The sequence below is a fragment of the Sebastes fasciatus genome, chromosome 3 (assembly GCF_043250625.1).
Source record: "Sebastes fasciatus isolate fSebFas1 chromosome 3, fSebFas1.pri, whole genome shotgun sequence".
Taxonomy (NCBI): domain Eukaryota; kingdom Metazoa; phylum Chordata; class Actinopteri; order Perciformes; family Sebastidae; genus Sebastes; species Sebastes fasciatus.
Genome location: NC_133797.1, coordinates 29,064,059 through 29,076,823, shown reverse-complemented (window position 1 = coordinate 29,076,823; position 12,765 = coordinate 29,064,059). Strand labels below are relative to the sequence as shown.

Here is a 12,765-nt window from a genome sequence, read left to right as displayed (position 1 = left end):
TTAGAGTTTACAGTCAGCATGTGGCAGTGTTGACATGATATGCATGTTATTCTAATTTGGTAGTCAAAAACAGATTATCACTGGGATATTTCTCAGGAGAATATGCTGTTTTAAAGCCACCCTGATTTTTAAATCCCAGCCCTCCGATGCTGTCTTGTAATTATTTCCACTGTCTTTTTGTTTTTTCTTCTCTGCTCCACAGGAGAGAGAGCTGATGCCAGAGGAGTTGGATGGTAAGATGTTGTTGGTGTAATTATGATGCAAACACATGATAAATAAATGCACAGCTTTATCAATCGCATTGATTCTTTCTCCTCTTCGTGATGCACGAAAGAGATTGAAGGTTTCTCAGACGGAGATGTCTGCCAATGACTCAGAGCTACAAAATCAATTTAAACAACATAACTTGATGCTCTTGAGAGCTGGCTGTAGTTCTGTCTGCTGGAGTCAACAACTTAGTTACAGATAAGTTGTTCTGTTTACAAAGTGTAACTATCTGTGCACACACTCCTGGGAAAGCTATTTTACCTTACTTAACGGTTTGCTGCAATTGCTGTAATGTGTTTGTTTGTCTGTCAGAGCTCCAGGTGGCCTTTAAGGAATTTGACTACGACGCGGATGGCTTCATCCATTACAAAGACATCGCAGAGTGCATGAGGACCATGGGCTACATGCCTACAGAGATGGAGATCATCGAGATCATCCAGCAAATCAAGATGAAATGTGAGTATTTGTTAGGGCTGGGACGATACACCTATCTCCCGATACGATACTAACACGATACTTGGGTGACGATATGTATTGCGATTTTTAAGTATTGCGATTCGATATTATGATTTATTGCAAATTTTTGTGAACTTTTTTTTACACTAGACCATGGGAAAAAAGTTGACTCATACATTTCTGGGGACTTGTACTTTGGAAATATCTAAATTAATACATTAAAATGTTTGATTTTCAGCATGTATGTAGTCAGAGATGTCCTGAAGTCAAATATATCAGTCATTGTCAGGAATTATTTATAAAACCTTTTCCAGCAACCCAAAAATCAAAGAATAAAGACATTTCCCTCACAAATAAGTGGTATTTTCTTTTCAATTTATAAGGATACGGATCGGATATGACTACAACAATTCAGAACAGATTCTTGCATTAAATTTCAAAATCGTGTAAAAAAAAACGCCATCTGGTGTGTGTGGTTTTCATTTCTTCCTGAGTGGTTAAAGCATGTGTGCGTGATTGATGGGTCTTTCTGAGGTGAGTAGGTGTGGATGCCTGAGTAATGTGTCTGTTGCACAAACACGTGTGCTCGTATACGTGCACGTTCTTTCCTACGAGTCCGTGAGGAACTGATGTTTTTCTTTGCTGTTGGGGACATTCGAGACATTTTAGCAGACTGATTAATGGCCCTCACACAACAGGTGCAGGGGTGCACGAGTGGGAGTCTGCATGGAGAAACGTGTGTTTAGTTGAGGTCTAACTTGCCTCTCTTCGCTCTTAATGAGGGAGTGTTTGTCTTTGCTGTCTTTACTGAACGATCAAGTATAGATTGGCGTGTGGTGGTGAGTGTTTAAAGTTTAAGGTGAATCATCCCTGCATTGATTTTTTGCCATGAGCCTGGAGAACCAGCTCCTATAACACCTACCCAGTGTCAGAGCCAGGCCTGAAAATCTGAACTACGAGCGTTTGCCAAGATTTTACATAAACCTTCAATGGACACACAGGACTAAGACACGTGGAGCACACTATAGGTGTGATGTTTTGTAATATCCTAATTTAGACATCACGTGTGCAGCAACCTAGCTGCATTTACGTACAATACAAGTTATGCCAGTGGTACACCTACACTGCATCCGAATTATTTTTTTATGTGAGCAGCCAAGCGGCAACCTCCGGTGCTGACAAATGAAGCCAATGTGGAAGTGCCAAAAACTGCAGTTCCTCAAATGGCCACCTTAGGCTGGCTCCAAAAGCGAGTCAATCCCCATAGACCCCCATGTTAACATGGCCAACTCTACAGCACAAATAAACATGTAAACAAAAAAACGGTTTTGGTCTCTATAGTGAATTTCCCCACTCAAAACAACTGTATGGGGGGTGAATTTTTTATATAACTCACCTGTTTAAATGATATAAAGGCTTAAAGTTGGGCATAATTGAGGGCGTTGCCGTTTTGAGTGACAGGTGGGTGCCGTACCAGATCGCAGGCTGCTAGCTGTCTCTTCTGTTGCATCACCCGGGACGCCTCAGCTCCACCGACGATCCACCTCTTTACCCATTTTGGATCAGCTCGGAGTAAGGCTGTGTCGCCACCTCTGGGTCTGAAAAGTGAAGCCAAAGCAGAAGTGCCTTAAACCTGCATCGTTTCTAACAGCCAGCAGGGGGCGACTCCTCTGGTTGCAAAAAAGAAGTCTGATTGTATAGAAGTCTATGAGAAAATGAGCCTACTTCTCACTTGATTTATTACCTCAGTAAACATTGTAAACATGAGTTTATGGTCTCAATCACTAGTTTCAAGTCTTCTTCAATACAGCATGATGTTCATTTAGTAAATGATGGTCCCATTTAGAGTCAAATAGGCCATACAGCAGGTTATGCTTTAGGGCGGGGCTACCACGGCGTTGTGCGGTCCGTGTTTTCGTCTCACAACTTTAACCCTTTCACAGTGTGTTTTCAGTTCATGAAAGATAATTATTTTACAAATCGTGACGTCACACTCTACCCACACTGCCGACTGCTACAATGCACATATACAACTCTGCCTCCATAGCAACCAGTTGTTTGCACCTCCGACAACAATGGAAAAGATCCCAAATGCCCGTATGTGTGTGTGAAAGAATTGTAACATTTTTGTTATCTAAAAATGTCTTATTCAGTGTTCAGTTGTACTTAGCTCCATTCTCTCGTGTCACTTCTGGTTGCAAAAAAACAACAAGGCGACGGCCAAAAAAACAAGAAGGTGACGGCCAAAATGCCAAACTCAAGCCTTCAAAACAACAGTCCACAAACCAATGGGTGACGTCACGGTGACTATGTCCACTTCTATCGTCGTCACTGCCAAGATGAGCCACCCACTTTGAGCATCACAATGGCTTTTTAGAAACCTATAGGTGACGTCACGGAGACCAAGTCCATATTTTATACAGTATATGGAAATAGCTGATTTTCTTACAAATGATAAGTTGGATTCATATACCGTATATTGCACCCTTTTGCACCAATTCAGCTATGACCTGCTACAGCCTTACTTGGCCTGATATGACCAGTAACTTAAATATTTGATGTTTGCAAACTTTAGATATTGTTGTGCAACTGACTTTCACTAAGTCCATCCACTAGGACTATTCTTTCTGCTTCTGTTACACCACATTTCAGCATAATTTACATTATCCTGTAACTGTCAGTAAACCATGACATCACTGCTTACAGGTGAAAGACACCTCTGACTTCACCCAAACACACACATCAGTGACTCAGTGAAACAAATGGCACAGTGAAACACTGCTTTCCAGTCTGCTCTAAAAGTCCAACTGAAATTAAATTTCAATTACATTTTTTGGTCTGCTACAGCACATATTTCTGCTCTGTATATCACATGTTTTATGTGTGGAAAAAAACAAAAACAAACAGCCAGACAGCAGCAGCCTGCTACACAACACAAGAGCCACATTAGCTTTCCTGCTAAAGTCTCCTTCTTATCTAACATACAAACATGAACACATGTTTTGTTCTATCTTGTTGAAGGAGTGACCAATCAAACAAAGTGCAGGCTACTATAGGTTGCTCATTAGCTGCTCAGCTGCAGCTCATTAATCAGCATGTTGTTAGTTTTACCTGTAAATGTCATTTCGGTCCTTTTAAATGCTGGTGTGGTCCTTAACTCTTCAATGCCACTGCTTCAACACTCTCTGCCCAGGACTTGTACAGTAAACTACAGCTCAACCTAGTTTAGTTTGTCTCTGGTTCCTCTGCTGAGGAGCTGAGAGCTCATCCTGCCAGCTGTCAATCAAACGCAGACACAAGCCCCTCCAGCTCACAGAAAAAAGGAGCATTTCTGATATTTGACCTTTCTTGCTTCCTTTAATAATAAAAAAAACTAGGTAACACTTCATTTTAATTAGGTGATAATTAGCAAGTAATCTGTTTTAACTTTCTCTGGAATTACTGCCAAATTACCCAAATATTTACATCAAAATTGAATCGAAAATGACTTTATTATAAACATTAAAACTATTAATGACACACTAAAAACACAGTGGTGGAATGTAACTAAGTACATTTACTCAAGTACTGTACTTATTACAAATTTGAGGTACTTGCTGTACTTGAGTCTTTTCATTTCATGCCATTTTCTTCTCTAGGGGTCTACTAGGGTCTACTAAATCTTAGAGGGAAATACTGAACCTTTTACTCCACTATATTTATTTGACAGCTTTAGGCACTTTATAAAGAAAGATTTTTGCAGCATTTCTCAAAAAATGACCTGAATCTCAGAGAGCTGGTCTCACTGAATGTTTTTAAAAAGACTTGGAAGCAAGCACATCTGGCTGTAGATGTTTTGAATGCTGATGAACGTTTTTTGATACGGTATGATTCTGTAATTTGCTTTTTGTCTTCGTTTTAAATTGTTATGTTTGTTTTATGTCTGCAACAGTGTAACTGTGCTGCTGCATATCTTGGCCAGAACACTCTTGGAAAAGAGATTTTTAATCTCAATGAGTTTTTACTCCTGGTTAAATAAAGGTTAAATGATTAACTAACTAAATAAATAAATACAATTTTACAAACCCAACAATCAATCAATTAATGAAGAAAATAATCAGCAGATTCATCCATAATAAAAAACAATTATTAGTTAATAGTTAAAAATGAACTCCACCTCAACCAACTACAACAGTAAAGCTTTTACATTAATGCATGAGTAATAATAATCTAATGATATAATATATAATAGTATAACAGTCACAGGGGACATTTTTATACTTTTAATACTTTAAGTAAACTTTCTTGATTATACTTACATAGCCTACTTTTATAAAAGTAACATTTTCAATGCAGGACTTTTACCTGTAACAGAGTATTTTTACAGTGTGGTATTAGTACTTTTACTTAAGTAAAGGATCTGAATACTTCTTCCACCACTGAAAAAAACTCAGTAATATTTTTTACTTCAAAAAGGGATGACTAATCTCAGTTGGACTTCATTTTATAATAAAATACTTTCTTACTTATCTCTAATTGCATCTAGCCATCTTTATGTTGCCTTATTTGTTCAATTTTCTAGTGAGTAAACACTCCTTATGTTAACTGTTGACAGGATGCACTGTGGATAATCCAGAGTAATGGGAACATTGTTTTTGTGAAGGGATGTTCTTGTTGATGTGGTGTCTTGTAATTTTTTATGCTGTAAACACCACCATTGTTTTGGTGAAGAGACAAACATCTCAGACACAGATAACTCAAAATGTAGACAAATAAACGTGGCAAGACACCTTTAGAGATAAGTAATCAATTTTATTTGTTTTTTATTTTTGTAAACGGCTGAACCAACGCTTTAAAGGACCAGTGTGTAACATTTAGGGGCATCTATTGACAGGAATATGATATTAATAAGTATGTTTTCTTTAGTGTATAAACACCGAATCACAGAATCGTCGTGTTTTCGTTACCTTAGAATGAGCCGTTTATATCTTCAGAGGGAACGGGTCCTCCTGTTTCTACAGTAGCCCAGAACGGACAAACCACTGTGTTAACTTACGTTGCTCGCTCTTGAGTTAAACCCCGTCACTCCACTGAGTCGCCGTAAACAAGACACGGGAAACCTCTGTTGGTCTTGAAGAGCTGCAGCATTTATTCCTGCACGAACTACAACTTCCACTGAACATTCACGTGATATTCTCAAAGCTAAACTAACCCTGTCTGCTGCTCCACTCGCTCACTTATTCGCTCACATACATTCGCCTCCGCTCTCTCTATCTCTTACTTCACCACTCACACACACACTGTACGCACTGACAAATGACCTACGCTACTCTTACAACAACAGGCTCTAGATAGGGCCATTCACATTTTCACGTCGGTAACCGTAGTTCTTCTACACGTTGGCAAACGGGAGAGGTCGCAATCTGCAACCTCACCGCTAGATGCCGCCAGATGTTACGCACTGTTCACCAGGTGTGTGTAATTAATATTAGGCATTTTGTCATTATCTTAGAGACTTCTATATGCTGCTTTGAAAAATAGCCAAAACTCAGGATCTATTTAAAAACGTAATGTAGCACCAAGCCCCGAGGACAATAACACTGATGATGAGCTAAATATTGGACTTTGGGTCCACAGTGTAATGTTCTGCATCACGTTGGCTACAGTACGGCGGTGTGTTTCTCAGCTCTGATCCTCAGGGAGCAGAGTGCAGCTGGCTTCTGTCCTACCAGCTAGTTAATTAGCCTCACCTGGGTGTCCCAAGTGTACATCGCTTCCTGATTTGATGATTAGAATGACTACAACAAGGATCTTGAAAGCGAGAGCCACCGCTGCATTAACCTCACATTAAAGTCCCATAAACGTCCCCATCTGATGTGCACCGTATGCGGAGCCTTATACCTCATGCTGAATTGCAGGGAAATGTGTATAAAATCATCTCTCATTGCCACTTTACTCCTTTGGTACCCGGATTTGAATTGCTTTACACACTAGAACTTTGATGGATAAGTGGAACAAGCAGAAGCACAATATGTAAAGCTTCAAACTGTGTAGAAAAGCATTTTATAGCTCTACCTTAAAGGGGCACTTTAAGAGAAATATTCATAATATCAGGGCATTGGTGGCAGTGACTACATTTAATATTTTCTGCTATGTTGCATACTGTGTCATATGAATTATTCATGTGTTCACTGATGCCTTAATTTGACCCATAAGGTAGAATGAGCTTTAGACGTCCCTAGTTTAATCTCTGAAGCGTAATCCCTACAAAGCCATTAATACCATGAAATTCCCTCTTTTTTTGATATATAACTAGAGTTGCACTATCAATTAAAGAATAATAATAATCTTCCAAGACTTCTGGGAGAAGTTTTCCCCTTCATGATTATAAACTGACCCAGTTAAGGCACAATTCTTCAAGGAGGTGTCAGGAATCCCCCACAGACTGCTGGGTAAAGCCAGTCAGCCAAAAAATATACCGCACCTTGAGGCAAAGTGTGAATACTCTTTGCTAACTCAAAAATCATAGAAATTAATGGTCTTTTATTTCAGGATCCTTCAGCAAGCACAGTTTGATTTTCATCCTCAACAATCCCGACACTCTGATTAAATTTTTTAACCGCGAAATGACCGCATGGCTTTATTGAAGCAGTCTTTCACCTCCAGCGAAGGCTCAGATAATGAAAACAGGCCGAGTCTATTGGTCTAACGCTATCAAATAAGCCTGTCTTTTGTCAAACTAATAACATGAGCCTTCCCATTGTATCAGTCTGTGTTGATAATTACCATGGGGATCCAACAAAATAAAACTGGTTCTAACTGGGTTGAAGGAATCATAATGAGCAGATGGATGAATGCATTGTTATCGTCTCCATGCAATGAGGACATTCACAGGAAACTTGGCATTAAGTCACGAAAGGCCAGGAGCAGGGTACGACCTTTATACTGCATTTAAATACATTATAAAGTACAGTACTTGTTCTTTGAATATTTCCATTGTAGCCCACTATATACTGGATATTTTAGAGGGAGATAATGTACTTTTTACTCCACTACATTTAATTGACAGCTATAGTTACCTCATTGACAGTGTATTTGCCCTATGGCCAAATTTGGATTTGGAGCCCCCACCCTGCCACTGCTGGCAGCGTCGCTTTAGCCCCGTAAACCGCTACACACATCAGACTTTGTAATGGTTTAAGGACAAAAAAATTTCATAAATAACTGTATTTATTGTAATATAAATAAACAATTGGTCCCTGATCTTGTTGGCTTTATTAGTTTCACTACAATGAGAGTTACAGGAGTGAAAAGTATATTTATTTTTCTTTTCTTTCTTTATTTGTTCCTTTGCTACCTCATTGCAGAAAATGAGGAAAGGCACCCACCAGCACCCCCCAGAAGGTGGCACCTTAGGCAATCGCTTATATGACCTATGCCTTAAACCGGCCCTGATTTACATGTTTAAAATATGCATGTTTTTACATGTTTAAAATATACATGTTATAACTTTACCTACCTGAAAGATCCCTGAAACTCTTTTTTAACAAACGTAGTGTTGACAGTGTGCAGAGGTTTCACTATTGTACCTTCTTAAGGCAAAGGTTTGCTTGAAATGAACTAGTAGTGTGTACGATTTGTTGTCCGTAGGAAGTCAAAATTGTTTACAGCTTTTCCAAAAGGCCACAGTGGAAGTCGAGGTGAAAAGCTGGCCGTCACAGAGAAGGGCAAGACAGTATAATTGTTTAAATATTGGGGTAAGGACATGCACTTTCAGTCTTTCCTGAGGCGTTGCACATGAAACTGGATTGTCACATTTAAATTCCTGGATGCAGACCCCCAAGCCGACCTCAGATTGGTGTGGGGCATAGATGCTCAAAAGTCATTTATTGCAAGTCCAAGTAAAGCCTCAAGTCTCTTATGGTTGTAATGAGTATTATATCATCTGCTGCAGCCCATCTGGTCTGTTTAGATTAGGCTATTTGTTCTGAATATGGTGAGAGTGCCTAAAAAATGGATATGTTACTCAGAATAAAAGTAAAACTAACATTATTAGGCATGCAATAATAACTGTAAACTATTTTTCAACAACAGAGTACAACCGTATTATATAGTTACACAACTATTGACAGTTTATAATCTACTGTAAATTAACACACATCCCTCTAGCCTCCCAAACCTAGTGTAATGGTAACCTAACCTTTTGTTTGGGCCTTTTGTGAAGTGAATACATCTAGAAGTATGTAATAGTAGTACAGTAGTCTGCCATCAGAAATTTATAACATACTGAAAGTGTACATTCAGCATATTTACTTGTGATATTTCAGCACATTTTGCACTGAACACGTTTTTTGAACTGAATTGCTGAATTGTGTTGCTACTAAAAACTTCTCTCATTCAGCTTTACTGCTTTGGTTTACTCTTACAGCTCTCATAAACTTTGTTTTTAGATGCGGGAGGCAACTTTTATTCAGTGAAAAAGCTCTTAAAACTCACTGTAAGTGACCTGTCCCGCACCAAATTGAAAACAGACAAAGTTAGCGACTAGCTGGTGGACATTTAGTCGCTAAAGAGCCAGATATATCTCTCAAGAGTTGGTGGAGACCAAAAAGAGAGCAAAAAAAGTAGAGTCTAACAAGATTCCAAATGTTGCCTTGTGTCTACTTCAGGTGTAAATAAGCAACTGTTTGCTGACATGTTCACCATAATGACTTTACAAGGTGATAGATTTTTGCTTGTTTAGTCCCAAATTTGCAAAAATAAATTAATTAATTAATGCAGGTTTAAGTGTAGGACCTAAATACTTCGTCCACCACTCTTACTATGCAGATAAGACCTACTGCATGCATCAATATCCTCTGACAACTATAATACATGAATATATATGTCTAGCAGAGACACTCCAGGGAGGCATAGAAGTTATTACTTGGTAGTCAACCTGTGCATGTGTGTGTGTGTGTGTGTGTGTCTACATCTACGTGTGTGTCCTCTGTCATTCTGCAGGGGGTGGTCATGTGGACTTTGATGATTTCTGCGAGTTAATGGGGCCGAGGATGCTGGCTGAGACGGCTCATATGGTCGGGGTGAAGGAGCTCCGCTGCGCCTTCAAACAGGTGAGAGGTCCCCGGCTAGGAACACTAAAGAAGTTTGACTTCAAGCCAGTGACAGAGCCTGGTGCCGTGACGGTACTTTGAAATGTGCAACAGGACCTTTCCTTAGAGAGCACCAAGAGTGTATGGCTCTTACTTGTAAACAAGTCTGAGGGAAGAGGGCTGGCTGGCTACAGAGGAAAAGGGTTTAAGTGCAAAGGGAAATATTCATATTGATGATGTTTTTAAGAAGCCATCCAAAGTGCCACCTTTTATATTCTACACTTCTTTGACTCCCCTGTTAATTTGTGTCTCATTGGTCTGGAGGTCTATTGAGTTGTTTTGTTTGACGTCAATACAGAGGCAGGTACACAAGTGCTGAATTTAGTTTTACTACATTTGGGCTTCTATTAATAGCAAGGGGGGGAAATTGGACATAAGCTGCCTCAGCGAAGGTATTAATGTCATTAAAGTGATGGCAAATCAATAAATATTTGTAATTAAAAAGCGCTTTCCATATGGAAATATCTCTATATATACTGTATATATATATATGGTTGAACACCTCAAAACTGTTTGGATCTATAAAGCTAATTGTGTCAATACAATACTGCAGAGATGACGTATTTTTGTAGGCCAACCAGGAAGTTAGCATCGCACTGGTTCCCTTGGCAAAAAGCCAATGGGATTTTTCCATTGGGTTTTGGATTATTGCAGAAAATAAATTCTGTGGCAAACACACGTTTATGATACTTACACATTTTGTTACACAGCCAATAGGAATGCTCAATAGAAACGCTCTCTCTCTGAAATGACCTGTGATTGGCCAAAAGTCCAGAAGTTGAATTACAATATACTGAAAGTTTATTATGGATCTTTTGTCCAATGATGCCAAAAAATGTTTGCCCACTGCAGATTTAATAAATCAAGCTTTTATCATTAAGCCTGTAGGCAAGACGCCAAGAGCATCATTCCTCTGCCTAAAAGGTTTTAAAATGTGTCCTCTATTTTGAGAATGCAAGGCTACATAGTCATCTACCTTTGTATCTGGAGTTTCTTCATCATAAGTGCGTCATTGTCAAGGTCCTGACTAGTTGCTGCCAAAGACCTAGATGTTCTGACTTTTTAATCCAGTTGTGGGGGGATAATGAATTAGCTCTCAACTACTTCTGAACAGAAACTTCCACAACTTCAGTTGACTCTGACGAACAAGAATACATTTTTTCAACTCATCTCAACTCAGCCCCTCATAGTCACTTAAAAGTCTTTCTCACTTCAGTATTAACACCTCATGAGTCAGCATCATTGCCCCATCTGCACACTCAAGCTGTTTTCAGACTTCCAGGGACCTCATGTTGTAACTGTACACTGTGAATGTGAAACTCTTTTTTTGCATGACATCATCTCTGAATCTCTGTGTCTGTCTTTCTCCTCCCCTATTCATCACATGATACTGTAATCAATGTCAACCCTCCTCGTTAGCACGCAAACATGTGTAATGTTGTTCTTCCCCCTCTCTGTTCCTTGTGTCATCTCTGATCCTCTTCATCTGTGATCTCACTCATTACATGTTCATGTCACCCACCTCATTGCTCTCCACTTACGGCGCAAAGTTTGACTGTGATGGCGATGGAAAGATCACGCTTGATGAGCTGAAGGAGGGCATGAAGACCCTCCTGGGGGAGAAGCTGAAGAAAGGCGAGCTGGAGGAGATCCTCGGCGACATTGACCTCAACAAAGACGGCACCATTGACTTTGATGGTGAGTGGTTGGGGACTGTTGGTGGGGAGGGGATAGACTGCAGGCAAGGTGTGAGAGGACATTAAAACAATTCATAAGAGCAATGAGGGGGATGGGGGATGTACAGTAGTTATACCCAACCAAGGGTACAAGTACCCTTGGTTGGGTAAGGGAGTACTTATGCAGTTGCCAGAGGGTACATGGAAAGAGCAATCAATTTCTAACTAGATTCAACTAACTCAACTAAACAAAAAGAAAATTGTGATTTTGAGAAAAAAAATCCACATATTTGTGTTAAGTAGGAAACAAAACAGCTAAATAGTATTAAAAATTAGTGTGATGTAAATTTAAAGGCACAATGAGTAGGAATTGCCTAAAAAACAATGTATAGACTAATACAAAGACAATACCTCTCAATCATCACTTATGACCCTCTAGAAGTGTGTGGCGGTGTCTGTATGTGCAGAGTCGTGCCCTCTGCCTGGATTTTCTCTTTTCTTTTCATTTTGCTGTGTTCAGGACGTTTCTTGGCATCAACCTCTATTAAAACGATAAAAACGTAGCGAGCAGGTGCCAGATCGTAAGCACGCATCCTAAATGCATGCATTCTTGAATTTCCCTCGGGATCAATAAAGTTACTATCTATCTATCTATCTAAGAGGAAGCTACCAAAATGGCGGGGTGATATAGCGAGGTTACACCAAGCGGACAAATCTCATTCCAAAACGAGAGTGAATCTGGGGTTGGCGAGCACCGTAACCCTCGCTGAGCTGATGAGGAGGGGCCAATTTTGAATATTGTGTTTACAAACCGCAACCGACAAATCTTTCTCATTATGCCTTTAAAATAACCAGCAACCCTTCCTGATGGTACGTGTCCACAGGGATGGTTTTTTGGACACGAGGGGCCACATCGCTTCCCAGCATTGGTCGCTTGATGGGCTACCATTAGGCACTAGAAACCAGGCACCTGATTGGATGAACGCATACACTCGTGGGGCTGCTGCTCCCAGCTTTCAAAACGGAACCAACATGGCGCCTCGTTTAGAAATTTTTGCTCATAGTTGCTGAATCTGTCTTCATTTTAGATTGACAACTGTTAGTTTAAAAGTTTTCGGGAGTTGCACTGGATATGCATAAAGTAGCCTAGACCTCATCTTGACTTTATGCAAATGATGAGCAGTCAACTTGACGGTCCGTCTCTCGAAACGCAACGCTGCGCTACCAGCATGCAT

At 39.8% G+C, this 12,765-nt stretch overlaps 2 protein-coding genes across 3 annotated transcripts in view; one reads left to right on the top strand and one right to left on the bottom strand.

Moving 5' to 3' along the window:
- doc2g (double C2-like domains, gamma) overlaps positions 1–4,015 on the bottom strand; it is an 81,944-nt gene extending 77,929 nt beyond the window's left edge. The window contains exon 1 of one of the 2 annotated variants that reach the window (XM_074630033.1): positions 3,835–4,015. The gene's annotated coding sequence lies outside the window, so the exon portion shown is untranslated. Of the gene's footprint in view, positions 1–2,119; positions 2,315–3,834 lie in introns of those variants that run through there. The other variant, XM_074630034.1, reaches the window with a different exon arrangement.
- Positions 1–12,765, top strand: part of cabp4 (calcium binding protein 4) — a 30,852-nt gene that overhangs the window by 15,589 nt on the left and 2,498 nt on the right. The window contains exons 5-8 of the mRNA XM_074630036.1: positions 203–233; positions 580–723; positions 9,706–9,815; positions 11,405–11,552. Of these exons, the coding sequence (XP_074486137.1) occupies positions 203–233; positions 580–723; positions 9,706–9,815; positions 11,405–11,552 (433 nt within the window). The remainder of the gene's footprint in view (positions 1–202; positions 234–579; positions 724–9,705; positions 9,816–11,404; positions 11,553–12,765) is intronic.